The sequence below is a fragment of the Anomaloglossus baeobatrachus genome, chromosome 2, assembly GCF_048569485.1.
Source record: "Anomaloglossus baeobatrachus isolate aAnoBae1 chromosome 2, aAnoBae1.hap1, whole genome shotgun sequence".
Taxonomy (NCBI): Eukaryota; Metazoa; Chordata; class Amphibia; order Anura; family Aromobatidae; genus Anomaloglossus; species Anomaloglossus baeobatrachus.
This window is the reverse complement of record NC_134354.1, coordinates 672,024,018-672,040,087: the sequence shown is the minus strand read 5'-3', so window position 1 is coordinate 672,040,087 and position 16,070 is coordinate 672,024,018. Positions and strand designations below refer to the sequence as shown.

The 16,070-nt window shown below is 49.0% G+C and overlaps 1 protein-coding gene across 1 annotated transcript in view; it reads right to left on the bottom strand.

Annotated features, from left to right (window-relative positions):
- The window catches only part of SLC4A8 (solute carrier family 4 member 8), a 324,851-nt gene that overhangs the window by 101,961 nt on the left and 206,820 nt on the right, over positions 1-16,070 (bottom strand). The window contains exon 5 of the mRNA XM_075337135.1: positions 13,671-13,831. Coding sequence (XP_075193250.1) covers positions 13,671-13,831 — 161 coding nt within the window. The remainder of the gene's footprint in view (positions 1-13,670; positions 13,832-16,070) is intronic.

Sequence of the window (16,070 nt, the reverse complement as noted above, 5' to 3'; positions counted from 1 at the left end):
TCATCAGACCTCCAAGATGGAGGACCGGTCTTTGCTAATCTGCTCTTCCATCTGTCAACTGCATATGGAACTACTAGAAAACAAAAAATAGAATAAAGATTTTTGAGCGGTTTTGCATATCAAAATAGCCATTTTCATACCTGCCCAGTAGCCACGTCACGGCAATCTCATTGTACTGGGTCTGACTCTTACTTCTCTCTGAGTTTTAAAACCTACATATATGGGTGAAATGTGTGTGGATTATGTCCATTTGACTGACCAAGCTTCCAGGCCCCCCTCCCCATTAGCCACAGGTGTTTTTATCCTTTAATGGCGGGTCTCTCTTCACTCGTATATGTAGGTTATAAAACCCAGAGAGAGTTAATAAAATAGAGTAGGACCTAGTACAATGAGATTACCGTGACGTGGTACTGGGCAGGTATGAAAATGGACATTTTGATATGCAAAACATCTCAAACATTTTTTTGTTTATTAATAGTTTCAAGCTTTGGCATGTAAGTCTTCTTTTTGTTTGTTTTCAACTGCATATGGGCAGAACAGAGAGGTGTGCTTTCAGTTCATTGGACTGGAACAATGCTGGGAAGTGAGGAAAAGCAATTTCCTGCACCTATAGTGCTGGAAGAATGCAAATAAGGAGAAAGCACCAGTACAAAATGATTGGATGACAAGGCACAGAACCGTTACACTCTTTATACATATGAGACTGAAGTGTGGCGTTGTCACTTTCAGTGGGGGCAGCAGGACCATGCTGTTCTACAGGTTTGGTGGGAAAGGATAGGTCTTTTTACCTAACACTACAGAAGACCTCTTCCACTGTCTATATCCTATAAGGGGAACAATCATCTAGACTCTGTAATGTGTGATCTACAAAACTGTCAGCACTTAACGGTATATCTTACCAGGGAAATGTAACCAATAGAGAGAATACATTTCAATAATCTCACCCCGGATTGTGCCTTATGTGCATTTATAGGAACAAATCTCATAAGAGAGAAGGATAGTGTGTGAATTCAGATGAAGCCATTGACACGACACAGACCCTCTTCAGCGACTCCATGCTAATTAGTGCTGTCCCCGGCTGCGGCTCAGACGGAGCTGGTTATGGAAGGCAGAGCCAAGCCCTCCGGGGTGATGCCGGTTATTCCTGCATTTACTTCGCTAATTGCAGCAAACAAGTCATTTGCTTTTCCTAATTTAAAGCCATCTGAAAGTCGTCCCTAGAATGACGGCTGTGACAGCCCATCTTACCGAACACCATGATGATTATATTAGGCATTATGGATGGCCGGCTGAACAGAGCCGTCTATCACTGGCATCGGGGCGCCTGCTGAGGGGAGATCAAAACACACAACCAAATTGTAAATCTGCTTATTTCCGCAGGTCAGTAGAGAAACATAGGAGTTTCAATGTAATGACAGAACGGTTGTCATGTGAGCACCAACTTCTGTAGTGAAAGTGGATCCATTTTGCTGAAAAACCTGTGACCATCCCCTTAGTATATTGATACTTCCAGCCATTAAAGGGTTATTCCCAGCTCGAGGATCATATCCCAATATGTACTAGGAGTGATGATAATAATATTAGAAATGTAGTATAGTTCTCCTGATATAGCCATGTCTCTTACCTCATCTGCAGGGCATTGCAGCTTAGATATCCATGGTTACGATCGCTCAAATAGTGACAGTTAGTGGCTGTAACTATGGATACCTAAGCTGCATTGCCCTGCAGATGAGGTAAGAGACATGGCTATATCAGGAGAAATATACTACATTTCTAATTGGGTGTTGTCACAAACCACCGGGGGGGTCACTCAGAAATCCCTCGCGCTGGCTACCAGTACGTCACAATCGGGGGGTAACAAGTGGGGGTCACCCCTACTTTATACCTCCCGACCGACAGACAGAGCACGTGACGCGCTCTCTAGCGCCCCTCTTATAGTCAGGCCAATTATGGAATTGCCCGACAATAAGAAAGGAGGCCGCTATACTACTTATGCCGATTATTGAAGGGTCCCCGGTGCGAGTAGGGTATATATTCCCCCGACCTCCGCGGGCGGAATATATAAAATCTCCCCGAATCTCACTGGCCTCCCCACAATAATCCTTGGCACAACTCGCTGCCACCAACCGCTTCACGGTAACTATTAGCCGAACACACAGACGTGGGATTCGAGATCGAGATAACAGAACAGCCCAAGATTAATTATATAATTTAATCAGCTTAAAGCACACTAGAACTACAATATATACAATAGGGAATCTACAGAATATACATATGTCAGAGTACAGTTACAGATAAAGCATGGGTTACAAACAGGTATACAATTACATCAGTTACCTTGTGTGTCTGGCCACAGGGGGGCGCTGTAGACCAGGTTTCTAGGATTCTTCCTCACAGGTCTTTCCCAACCAGGCCCCCGAGCAGAAGAACGCTGGAAAATGGCCGAAGTAGGGTTATCAACCTGGGCAGATCCAGGTCCCCTCCTGCCTTAGTGACCTCACAGGGAAGCACTGCCACTCCCCCTGCATGGATCAGAATTATCCAGCCAAGGGGATATTGGCCATAACTTTGCCTGGGAGCGTCGTAGGCGGACGCCAATGCTCTCATTGTGACAGTTATGAATTTAGCTACAGAACGAGGGGACTCATGACCTGTCTGCCAGTTCCCCATTGGCTGATATCACGCCTGGGGCATTTCCCAATGTCCTGCTCCCATAAAAAGGGGGTGCCGGCATCGTCCACATGCGGAGACACCATTTTTATGGTTGCCATATTTATCGGAAATATGGCTTGCGAGATATGAACCATTTTTTACTGGAGTCGTTCTGTCTGGCTATTGCCAGAGCCTTGCTAATTAGATAGCAGCTCCTACTACAGGGTGACGGCAGGGAGTCATCCTGTGTCCATTGTCCCAAAGCCACCTAATTTCCATATCACAGGACATGGCCATGGAGTTTGTTGCTAAACCAGTTGTGTGAAGGAAAGGGGGGTTGACACCAGGAGAGGGCTTCCTGACATACTTGAATATCATGATTTTCGTCATATCTCCGGATTTACCTCACACCTCCCCCCTTTTGAGGGCGCTAGGGGGCAGCACACTCCGGTGTTCCCCCGTGCGCCCGTCCGCGACCTCTCCTTGTCGGGACAGCCCGTCTGCGTTACCGTGGTCACGGCCCCTTTTGTGGCGAATGGTGAAGTTGTATTGCTGGAGCGCAAGGCTCCATCGCAACAATCGCCCATTCGTCCCAGAGACGGTGTGCAACCAGCTGAGGGGATTGTGGTCCGTCTCCACGATGAAGTGGCGCCCGTATAGATAGGGTTGCAGACGCTGCAGGGCCCACACTATGGCCAGGCACTCCTTCTCCATCGTGGAATAGGCAACTTCCCTTGGTAACAGCTTCCTGCTCAGGTACAAGACTGGGTGCTCTTGGCTCGCAGAGTCCACCTGGCTGAGCACCGCACCGAGGCCGAAGTCACTGGCGTCGGTCTGTACTACAAACGGCCGCGTGAAGTCGGCTGCCTGTAGCACGGGCGGGCTGGACAGGGCGTCCTTTAGGGCCCGGAAGGCTGTCTCGCAGTCCATTGTCCAATCGACTGCAGAGGGCAGCTTCTTCTTGGTGAGGTCCGTCAAGGGCTTTGCCAGGCTACTATAGCATGGAACAAACCTCCTATAGTACCCAGCGGTCCCCAAGAAGGACATCACCTGCTTCTTGGTCCTGGGGGTGGGCCAGGATGCGATGGCCTCCACTTTCTCAGGCTCGGGCTTCAGTGTTCTCCCACCTACCCGGTGACCGAGGTACGGGACCTCGCTCATGGCCAGCTGACACTTTCCCGGCTTGATGGTCAAACCTGCCCGGTGGATCCGCCTGAGCACCTGTGCTAGATGCTCTAGGTGGTCCTCCCAGGTGGGACTGAAGACGGCAATGTCATCCAGGTACGCGGCCGCGTACCCTTCAAGTCCCTTGAGCAGGGTGTTGACCATCCGCTGGAAAGTGGCAGGGGCATTCCTCATCCCGAATGGCATCACCGTGGACTCGTACAGTCCAAATGGGGTAATAAAGGCAGAGCGTTCCCTGGCCTTGCGAGTCAGGGGGATCTGCCAATATCCCCGGCTCAGGTCCATGATGGTCAGGTACTGAGCCCCGGCCAACTGATCGAGCAGGTCATCGATGCGTGGCATTGGGTACGCATCGGCGACCGTGACAGCATTGAGCCCCCTGTAGTCCACGCAGAACCGAGTGGTTCGGTCCTTCTTAGGGACGAGGACTACAGGCGAGGCCCAAGCGCTGTTGGATGCCTGGATCACCCCCAGCTCCAGCATCTCGTCAATCTCCTGGCGCATGTGTTGCTGCACCTCCAGGGAGACCCGATATGCTGAACGCCGGATCGGGGGATGATCCCCAGTGTCCACGTGATGGACAGCCAAGTCAGTCCTTCCGGGCTGGTTGGTAAACAACCCCCGGAAGGGGTGTAGGGTGGCCCACAGCTGGGACCGTTGGTCCTCCAAGAGCTGGTGGCCAACCTCCACATCCTCAATGGATCCGCCTGCCCTAACCTGGGCTAGCATATCCAAGAGGGTTTCCGCTTCTCCCTCCTCGGGCAGGTTGCACACGGGGAGCGCACATGCCTCCCGCTCATGATGTGCCTTCATCATGTTCACATGGAAGGGCTTCCGCCTTCCACGGGCAGGGTCCAGGGTGACCAGGTACGTCACAGGGTTGAGCTGCTGGTACACGAGGTATGGGCCTTCCCAGGCTGCCTGAAGCTTGTCCTGTGGTACGGGGACCAGTACCCACACCTCTTGACCCACTTGGTAGGTCCTCTCACAAGCGTTCTGGTCGTACCAACGCTTCTGATCGGCCTGGGCTTGAGCCATATTGTCGTGTACCAGTTGCGTCAAGGCCTGCATTTTGTCCCGGAAGCGCATGACATACTCGATAACCGACACTCCAGGGGTGGCCAAATCCCCTTCCCAAGCCTCTTTCACCAGAGCCAGGGGGCCCCGCACACGTCGCCCGTACAGGAGCTCAAACGGTGAGAATCCTGTTGAGGCCTGTGGAACCTCCCGGTAAGCAAATAACAGGTGTGGGAGATACCGCTCCCAGTCACGCCCGTGGGAGTCGACCAACATCTTAAGCATCTGCTTTAAGGTGCCATTGAACCGCTCGCACAGGCCATTAGTCTGTGGATGGTACGGGCTGGCCACCAGATGTCGCACCTGGACTTGCCTACAGAGGGTCTCCATCAGCTGGGACATGAATTGGGTCCCCCGGTCGGTGAGCATTTCCTGGGGAAAACCCACTCGGGAGAAAATCTCCAGCAATGCGGTGGCCACCTTGTCAGCCCGAATGGACGACAAGGCCACTGCTTCTGGGTACCGGGTGGCATAGTCCACTACCGTCAGTATGAAGCGTTTCCCGGAGCTGCTGGGGATGGCCAGCGGGCCGACCAGATCCACAGCCACCCTCCTGAAAGGCTCATCGATGATGGGCAGAGATACCAGTGGGGCTTTGGGGCGTGGCCCCGCCTTCCCCACTCTCTGACAGGTTTCACACGAACGGCAGTAGGCAGCCACATCGGCCCCCATTTTTGGCCAGTAGAAATGCTGGTTTAACCTGGCCTTGGTCTTAGCGATCCCTAGGTGTCCGGCCATCGGAATCTCATGTGCGATCCGCAACAACTCCGTCCGGAACGGATAGGGTACCACCAACTGTCGGTCCCTGGGCCACGCCTCCGGTGAACCCTGCTGGACCGTGGCCCGGTACAGCCGTCCTTGGTCCCAGACCACTCGCTCCGGGTCCGAGTCCGAGGGAGGCTGTGCCGCCTGCTCCTTTAGAGCTTTCAGGCTGTCGTCAGCTTCTAACGCTGCCTGAAACCCCTGACCAGATGTGGCCAGAATCGACGAGACTGTCACATCTTCGGTCAGTACCCCGGGACCTGTGTCCTGGCCTCCACCTGACTCGGCTGCCACTTGGTCAGAAGGGGAAGAGCTATCGGACCTCCGGGAGGCCCCTTGGCTTCCAGCACTCCCACTGCGGGTGACAGCGGCCACAGCCGCTGCGACCGTGGGTCGTGCCTGCTCCTCCTCCGTTCCTGACCAAGTCGCCGGTTCAGGCAGACCTACCTGGCTTCCTGACACCCCGGTTGTGGGGGAACCATGCACCGAGATCTTACCTGGGAGCACTTCCGCTCCTGGACTGGCCCCAATCTCACCTGCCTGTTCCCCTCCTGCAGCAACAGAACCCCGCTGTGAAATCTCTGGGGACCCCACATTTGCTGTGGTAGCCCCCACCCCACACACTGGTCCTCCCCCTGCAGCACCCTGCTCTCTGCTTATCCCTGCAGAGGGCAGCAGATCCCAGCTCACAGGCTGGTTACTTGTAGAGGCATTGTCACACCTTTCTCTGACCCCCTCCCCTGTCACAGCTGCAGCTGTGTGTGTGTCTATGGTGTCTGTGCAAGCAGAAATATCAGAGTTCACTCCCTCCTCCCTTACATCATTCATAGATAACACATTAACATTGTCAGGAGTCATGTCAGCACTGGCTGAAGGTTCAGCCTTTGGGGCGGGGCCAAACTGGGAGGTTATTTGCCCCAAATCTGTCCCAAGTAGCACGTTTGCAGGGATCCGATCAGTTACCCCCACCTCCCTCACCCCTCGCCCTGCGCCCCAGTCCACATAAATGTCAGCAACAGGCAGCGCCGGGTCAATGCCTCCAATCCCGGAGACAGCGAGGGTTTTTCCAGGGATCAAGTCTTGGGGGGACACCATCTCAGGCCGCACCAGAGTCACCTCCGAGGCGCTGTCTCGCAGTCCTATGGTCACAGACTGGCCGACGGTGACAGGTTGGAAGCTGTCCAGGGACCTACCACCACCCCCACCCACACAATACACCTTGGGCGGCCCTTGGGACGGGGACGGAGCCGGGGCCTTGGGACGCTGAGGGCACATGGCCTTGAAGTGTCCAGGTAGGTTGCACTGGTGGCACCGTCTTGGTTCCGCCACGGGCCTGGAGAGGGGAGTTGAGGGGGACACCCCCTGCAGTCTAGGGGCAGGTGGGGCAGTCGCAGAATTCATCTTACCCCCTCTCCAGGTGCTGCTGGTGGCCGCTCTCCTGGCCTCAGGGGCCCGGTTGTTGGTGTAGTCATCGGCAAGGGCAGCTGTAGCCGTGGATCCCTTTGGCTTCTGGTCTCGGATGAACTGGCGGAGATCCTCAGGGCAGTTCCACAAGAGTTGCTCCGTGATGAACAAGTCCAGGATCTCCGGTCCGGTGGAAAGCTGCAGGCCTTGGGTCCAGTGGTCGGCAGCTCGGGCAAGTGCCCGCCGGTGGTCAGCCCAGGAGTCCTTTGGTCCCTTCTGCAGCGTCCGGAACTTCTTGCGGTAGGACTCCGGGGTGAGGTTGTACTGTTGGATCAGGGCCCGCTTGATGGTGTCGTAGCCCTGATCCGCCTCAGCAGGCAAGTCCCCAAGGATATCCAGGGCCTTACCCCTTAAACGGGGGGTCAGGTATTTGGCCCACTGGTCCTTGTTCAGATGATGCTGCAAGCAAGTCCGTTCAAAAGCAGTCAAGAAAGAGTCCAAGTCTCCATCCTTCTCCAGCACTGGGAAGTCCTCAACACGGACCTTTGGAAGTTTGGTGTCTGGAAGGTCACGGGTGGCTGATGAGGGCCGGAGCTGAGCTAGCTGCAGCTGGTAGTTACGCTCTGCCTGGCGCTCTTCACGCGCTGCTTGCCGCTCACGCTCGGCCATGAGTTCCTTGTAGCCCTCCCGGTCTCCAGCCTGGCGTAGGGCCATAGCCATTTGAAGAAGGCTATCCGAGCCTCCCAGGCTCGGTGGAATGGCACGTGGTGATCTGCGGCCCGCTGCGGAGCCTGGTGATTCACTGTCCATTGCAGAGCGGAGGGCTGGCATCTGGCTCGTTGAGGACCCTTGGGCGAGCTGCTCCTCATCTTGTCCAGCAGTGCCCGGTTGTGCAATGTCCTCTGCAGAGCTGTTTTCTGGCGTCGAGCTCCTGGAGGACTCGTGGACAACCTCCTCATCGTCTCTGGCCTTAGCATCGGCCATTCCTTTGGCTTTGCTCCTGGTGCTCTCAGCCATTCTTGCAGACTTTTGGTCACTGACACAGAACTGACACCTGATGCCTCCACACACCTTACAGTATCTGCACTCTGACACTCTAGTGTTGAGCTAGTCTGAAGACCCCAGCAGCCACAGCTGCTGCAGGCAGTCTTTAGTGTCTGGGAGTATGGGTCTCACACTCACACACACTATTATCTCGATCCCACCGCTTGCCACCAATATGTCACAAACCACCGGGGGGGTCACTCAGAAATCCCTCGCGCTGGCTACCAGTACGTCACAATCGGGGGGTAACAAGTGGGGGTCACCCCTACTTTATACCTCCCGACCGACAGACAGAGCACGTGACGCGCTCTCTAGCGCCCCTCTTATAGTCAGGCCAATTATGGAATTGCCCGACAATAAGAAAGGAGGCCGCTATACTACTTATGCCGATTATTGAAGGGTCCCCGGTGCGAGTAGGGTATATATTCCCCCGACCTCCGCGGGCGGAATATATAAAATCTCCCCGAATCTCACTGGCCTCCCCACAATAATCCTTGGCACAACTCGCTGCCACCAACCGCTTCACGGTAACTATTAGCCGAACACACAGACGTGGGATTCGAGATCGAGATAACAGAACAGCCCAAGATTAATTATATAATTTAATCAGCTTAAAGCACACTAGAACTACAATATATACAATAGGGAATCTACAGAATATACATATGTCAGAGTACAGTTACAGATAAAGCATGGGTTACAAACAGGTATACAATTACATCAGTTACCTTGTGTGTCTGGCCACAGGGGGGCGCTGTAGACCAGGTTTCTAGGATTCTTCCTCACAGGTCTTTCCCAACCAGGCCCCCGAGCAGAAGAACGCTGGAAAATGGCCGAAGTAGGGTTATCAACCTGGGCAGATCCAGGTCCCCTCCTACCTTAGTGACCTCACAGGGAAGCACTGCCACTCCCCCTGCATGGATCAGAATTATCCAGCCAAGGGGATATTGGCCATAACTTTGCCTGGGAGCGTCGTAGGCGGACGCCAATGCTCTCATTGTGACAGTTATGAATTTAGCTACAGAACGAGGGGACTCATGACCTGTCTGCCAGTTCCCCATTGGCTGATATCACGCCTGGGGCATTTCCCAATGTCCTGCTCCCATAAAAAGGGGGTGCCGGCATCGTCCACATGCGGAGACACCATTTTTATGGTTGCCATATTTATCGGAAATATGGCTTGCGAGATATGAACCATTTTTTACTGGAGTCGTTCTGTCTGGCTATTGCCAGAGCCTTGCTAATTAGATAGCAGCTCCTACTACAGGGTGACGGCAGGGAGTCATCCTGTGTCCATTGTCCCAAAGCCACCTAATTTCCATATCACAGGACATGGCCATGGAGTTTGTTGCTAAACCAGTTGTGTGAAGGAAAGGGGGGTTGACACCAGGAGAGGGCTTCCTGACATACTTGAATATCATGATTTTCGTCATATGTCCGGATTTACCTCACAGGTGTATTTGCTAATAGTATTATTATTATTATTCATCAATCATCATTCATAATCATCATCCATCCATCATCATCCATCCATCATCATCCATCCATCATCATCCATCCATCATCATTCATCCATCATCATTCATCCATCATCATCCATCCATCATCATCCATCCATCATCATCCATCCATCATCATCCATCCATCATCATCCATCCATCATCATCCATCCATCCATCCTCATCCTCATCATCCTCATCCTCATCATCATCCTTATCATCATCCATCCTCATCATCATCCATCCTCATCATCATCCATCCTCATCATCATCCATCCTCATCCATCCTCATCCATCCTCAACTACATATTGGATAGGATCTTGGAGATAGGAATAACCCTTTAACTCCTATTCTTCGTAGTTACCATGACGTATATACCTTGGTGCCCTATGCATACAGACAATACAGAAAGTGGGTGTATATATCCAATATGGCCACCACGAGGACATACATAAATTAAAAAAAAACAGGACATTATGAGGAAATTTATGAAACCGACCAAAAGAAAAACTGGATTGCTGTTATTTTCTGCTGTTGAAAAATTAAAGCTGGACCTGGTTGCTAAGGGCAACAAAGACAGGTTTTCTTTTGAGTTTCCTAAATTATAACAAATTGGGCAAAATATGACAGCTCCTTTGTTACATAAAAATCGGATTTCAGGATTTGTTTGTTTTTTTTTTTTCTACAGAAACACATCGCCATTAGATTGCCATTAGGCTAATACAGATGTGATAAACATTAACTTGCCATTTAAAGGCTATGGAGAAACTGGACATGGGATTTTTTTTTCCTCTAGGTTAAAGGTAACCTTTAATCAATAATTCCCTCTTCATTCATTGTCAGAGCCCTGATATTCACTTTACAGCCGGATTCAAGTTTCAGACTTTTCTCTTGTAGGAGTGTCTCTCCCAGTAATACAGGCTGGATATGAGCTCTATGTGTATACAAAGTGCGGCTGTTTTCACTTTTTTTCTCTGTAGATATAACGATCTCCATCATTTATATTTTGTATATGAAGCTTTTCTATATGTCTGTTTTCTCTTTTGTTATTAACCTACTCTGTTTTGCGGCTTCACATTACTGCTGATGGAATGCATTTACATGAAACATGGGGACCATGCGCGTTTTATGATTCAACTACACAACCGTAATACACAAGTGAGTCTTCAAAGAAGATGCTGGATCACATTAAAGGATTCGGAAAATCTCCCTAAGGCCACTTAATAATGTCTCCGAGCCTAGAAAGAAGCAATCACTTGTTTAGCTTTGATAAATGTGTTTTTCTATCCTGTGTACAAAATACCAACCATGCTTCCTCCTCATCACACAAACATCAGAGTGCACCTCTTCACTGCCGCCATGCTGGATCAATATAAAGCGGGCTGCACATCTAATATCCATCGCACACATTTCACGAACTTTGATGTCACCTCTCCTGACGTCTGTTCTCGTACAGTTGTCCATTACATAAAATAAAAATTCTGGGGCATCTATATTCATGTAAATCTACATTGTACTGCTTCCTTATTATTGGAAACAAGAATGAATTGACAATTGAGTAGAGCCCTTTCCCAAAGCAATGGGTCAGGATCCTACGCAGTCTGATACTGCCCAACCATTGCCATCAGTGACACATTATTGACTAAAGGGGGCTTTACACGCAGCGACATCGCTAGCAAAGTCGCTCGTGAAAGCACCCGCCCCCGTCGTTTGTGCGTTACGGGCAAATCGTTGCCCGTGGCGCACAATATCGCTAACAACCGTCACACGTACTTACCTTCCTAGCAACGTCGCCGCTGTGGGTGGCGAACAACCTCTTCCTTAAGCGGGAGGTTCGTGCGCCGTCACAGTGATGTCACACAGCGGCCGACCAATAGAAGTGGAGGGGCGGAGAGCAGCCGGATTAAAGACACGCCCACCTCATTGCCGGAGGACGCAGGTACGCTGTTGTTAATCGTTCCCGGGGTGTCACACATAGCGATGTGTGCTGCCTCAGGAACGCCGAACAACCTACGTCCAAAATGACCAACGAGATTTTGAAACTGAACGACGTGTCAACGATTAATGATTAGGTGAGTATTTTTGATTGATGACACTAGCTTGGAGTGGTTACACGCACCGACGTCGCTAAGGACGCCGGATGTGCATTACAAATTCCGTGACCCCGACGACATATCGTTAGATATGTCGTTGCGTGTAACGGGGCCTTTAGAATATTTTTATGTTGTATCGTGGCATTAAATGCTTATCTAAATTCATGAGGTGCCATTTTATTTTGGATTCGTACACATTTGGGTCTAATGCAAATTGTTTAGATTTCTTATATCTGGAGCTGCTGTATGTAGTGTGAGGTAGCGACCATCAATATTGTAAATGCTCGCTATGTATCGCAGTGGAGGAGGTCCTCTGCATTGTAAAACCTGAAATATTTACTATGGGATTTGTAGTTTCACAAGTCTTGGTAATGTATTAAGGGTCAGGGTCCCATTAAGAATAGCCATAGTGCTGAATGGCTCTAGCTATTCATATATCTCCACCCATGGGTGCATCTGGTCTGATATAAGAGACTGTTTGGTCACATGGTCTCTCCGTGTGTTTGGAAGCAGTTTCCTTCCTGGGGGCACCCAGCGTGCAGACTATGTGGGTTTAAAGCCGGCTGCAGACTTCCCTAGAGACACTGGCTAGGAGGCCAGGTGTATGGAGCCTGTGATTGCTCTGTGCTTAGGAAGCTGGAGTCCTTCTGAAGAATCTGGACTGGCAGGACTCTGTCTGCAGCAAGTCACAGTTCGTGGTTGGTGATCCCAGTGAGGCAGTCTTCCTAAGTGTCCATTGGAGCTTTGCGCAAGCTCCAGAAAGGTAACATCACAAAAGTTTATATACTGACCGAGGTCAGTGAGTGGACTGTGCTATACCTCCACTGGGATACTGCGGCAAGGGATTGTATCCAAAGCTGTGTGGGCATACCCATGGATGAAACAGACTGTATTTCATATATGTTTCTGTAAAGCCGAAGTAAGGCTCATGGTTGTGTTACTTTGAAGCCACAAGGCCTTTGTTATATACCTGCGATGCAGGTTTATGTGTGTGAATAAACCAACTTGACTGTTTACATAGAAAACTGTTCCTATGTGCCTTACTCTAGCAGCCAAGCGAATGTCCCCCACTACATTCAGTGAGCGCAGCCTCACGGTAGCATCCTCAGCATATCTTAAAACATTCCTCCTACTGTAGTTTTGGGTTTTAGTTTCTTTTCACAAAATAGTAGGAAAGTGACTTTATCTAAAAATCCTCTTCTATTCACAATAGGATATTGCACAATTATAAAAAGGAAGTTATCAAAACTTCAGATGTAAAACCAATGAAACTAGGAAGTGCGCCCACTAAGCTCGCCTCAAAATCCCAATAGAGAAGCCCTGGATATTGGGCTAGAGGTGCACTTAACGTACCCCCTCTAGATTGAAAGGTGCCAAAAATGCAAATGTGATGAATGATTAGCTGAGAGGGATGCTATGTTAAAGGGACTATGTCAACAGGTTTTTGCTATTGAATTTGACAATAGCCTGATGTAGGGGCAGAGAGCCTGATTCCAGCGATGTATCACTTACTGAACTGTTTGGTGCAGTTTTGACAGAATTCTTGTTTTCTTTGCTGTAAATGTAGCAATGGTCAGAATGCTTAGTTCTGTATAACCCAATCCCCACCCATGATTGACAGATTTCAGTGTACACTGTACAAGGTCTGAAACTGTACAGATTACAAAGGGTTAAACAGCTAAGCCGGACTGGCTGGTCCTGCAGTGATGATCTCCTGCTGATAAAACACAGATTGTATATGAAACTACAGCAAGTCTCATAGTATCCCTGGAATCACACTTTCTTCCCCTACTTCTCTCAGATTAAATACCAAAAACCTACTGACAGATTCCCTTTAACATACAGAATACACAGTTTCATTTAATCCATCAAATCCTAAATCATTTTTCAATTTTCCAAAGCCCTGTCTGCAACCAATACAGAAGTTGGAACTTCCACCATACGATACTATACCTGCTATTTCCTCGATGGTGTTTGCCCGCATGTCCAGCTGAACTGTCCCATTTATGATGCAGCTCCTAAGTTCAAAAAGGCTATGGAGAGAGAGCGTAGCGACATACGGTTTACTCCAGCGCTCTCCTCCATCTTCAACATCTTCTTCAAACTTCAACCACCTGAAGTCAAAAGGAAACCAAAATCATTAAAACAGTCAATTTTGTACAATTTTTAGAAAAAGGAAAGCAATTTAAGCCAACTGCATAGTAAGGGCATTCACATGTCAGAGTTTGTCATAACAGAGCTGTCAGTTTTATATGTCACACATTATACTCTACAGGGCAATCCAAATGGCGAGGATTATTTTACTGACAGTCGGCCCGCATTAAAGAAAGGAAATGTGTTCTACTTTGGTCCAAATTACAACACAAATTCACCCATATAAGTGACTGTTTTTATTTTTTGACACACTACATCCAAAAACGTTGCTTTAAACCCAGTGAGAGCCATTCAGAGACTGCGACTGGCTCTCCCTGGGGTGCCGGGTTATATCATACAGTGAAGCAAGCCTGTGCTTTGTGTTCTTTTCACGGACGAAACATCTTAACACTCGCGATACTCAGCCGAGCATCGCGAGTACCTGAGCTCCCCGATGCTCGATCGAGTAATGAACCGTGGTGAACACTCGGTCAAAACTAATTGTAAGTAAAGGGAGCCACATAGGAGATTCATGCTGCTTTAAGCACGGGCAGCAGATATCACCCAAAGGCTACATTATTGCAGCCCATCATGTTTTACTATGATAAGTTGCAGAGAAACATACTTTAAATGCTGACTGGGAATGCTTAGACTCGGATTAGTGAAAAAGGCGGATCCCTGGTGGTTTCTCCCGGCCTCACTCCAAAAGATTGATGGGTTTTCTCTAAACACACAAATATATCCAGACCTGTCAGTAAAGGGGAGTCAGGGAAAGCCACCAGGAACTGACCCCTTGACTAGCATAACCTTCTACCCACCGGCTTCGAAACGTATGTACATAAAAACATTACTGTGTTTTAAAGCTAAACATACGCGGTTGTAATAATGGAGTCTAACTTTTTCGCTTTGGGTCAGGTGGCAAAAACCAGCTGATATGTAAAACATTGCATACAGTCATATACACAAAATCGATACATAGGTGTCCACTCAGTGTGAGAAATGTCAAAATAGTGTTCTCTACCGGGCGCTGGTACATCTTTAATTTCACGATATAGGAAATCGTAGACCATTGTGGTATATTGATGGCCACTGCAAAAAACCCCTGTGTATATGGTTATCACCCATGGTGGACTCCGTGGGGTCTCTACTTTCAGTGTGTATCAATAGCAAGTTACTTTTTATAGTAGATGAAGACTGTACGCCATTTCTAAAATCATGTTCACATTTTAAGATTCAAGTTATGTCCAATTTATTCTACAGCGAATGATAATGAAACTGTTGGCCTTGTTCTTAGTAAGTCAGCTCTATCTCCGGCTTCTGGCCCGGGTGACTAGCTCAGCGATATGGAGCAGAGGATCCCATCCGTCTGTCGCTCCCCACACATCTAGATTTATTCCATTGTTCTCTTCTGGGTTGGAACAGAGAAATTTTGTTTCTATTTTTGAACCTGGCGCTCAGGAATTCTCTTCTTAATGAGATAAATGTGATAATTGCTTTGACAATTGAATTCTGCGGAGCTGGAAGTGCTCTCATTTTCGTGAAACCATTTGGACTGTGCACAAGTGTCAATGACACCGCTGCTAAATAAGCGCTAATGAAAACGGCGTCTCTCCCTAGTGTTTACAATGGTGAAATGTGCAGTGAACTGTAGTTGATGTCATTTAGGTTTTAATTAGCGATCTCTCATACCAGGTGTAAAAAATAAGAGTTATCAACAGAATTCGATACTACATTTATATTTTCAAGAGTCTATATGCTCAGCCGCATATTAACCCTTACCAGCAGTAGCAAGCTAACGTCTTGGAAAGGGGCATGTGTGAAGGGATGCGAGTTCACTCTACTCGTGGTTGATGGCGATTATATTTCAGAGATCCGGCCACAGATATTACCCATTTTGATGGCACTGGCAATCTCTGACAGTGGCATTTAAGAAGCACGTGTAGTTTGTGCTCTTGGGCATCGGGTTCCATTGCCCCCTCAATCCCCGCAGAACGCAATCGTAGGGGACCAATGGGTTATCAAGGCAGTCAAGAGCCTGATGAAGGCCACTGTTGCTGCCATCTTGACACTTCTATGACATTCAAAAATTTAAAAATATAAAAAAAAAAAAAATTAAAAAAGGGTTAAAACAAAATCGGCCCCATTAAAAAGGAAAAAAAAATAAATATTTGATATCAATCTGTAAAAGTCCAATCTGTTAAAATATAGAATTAATTAAAC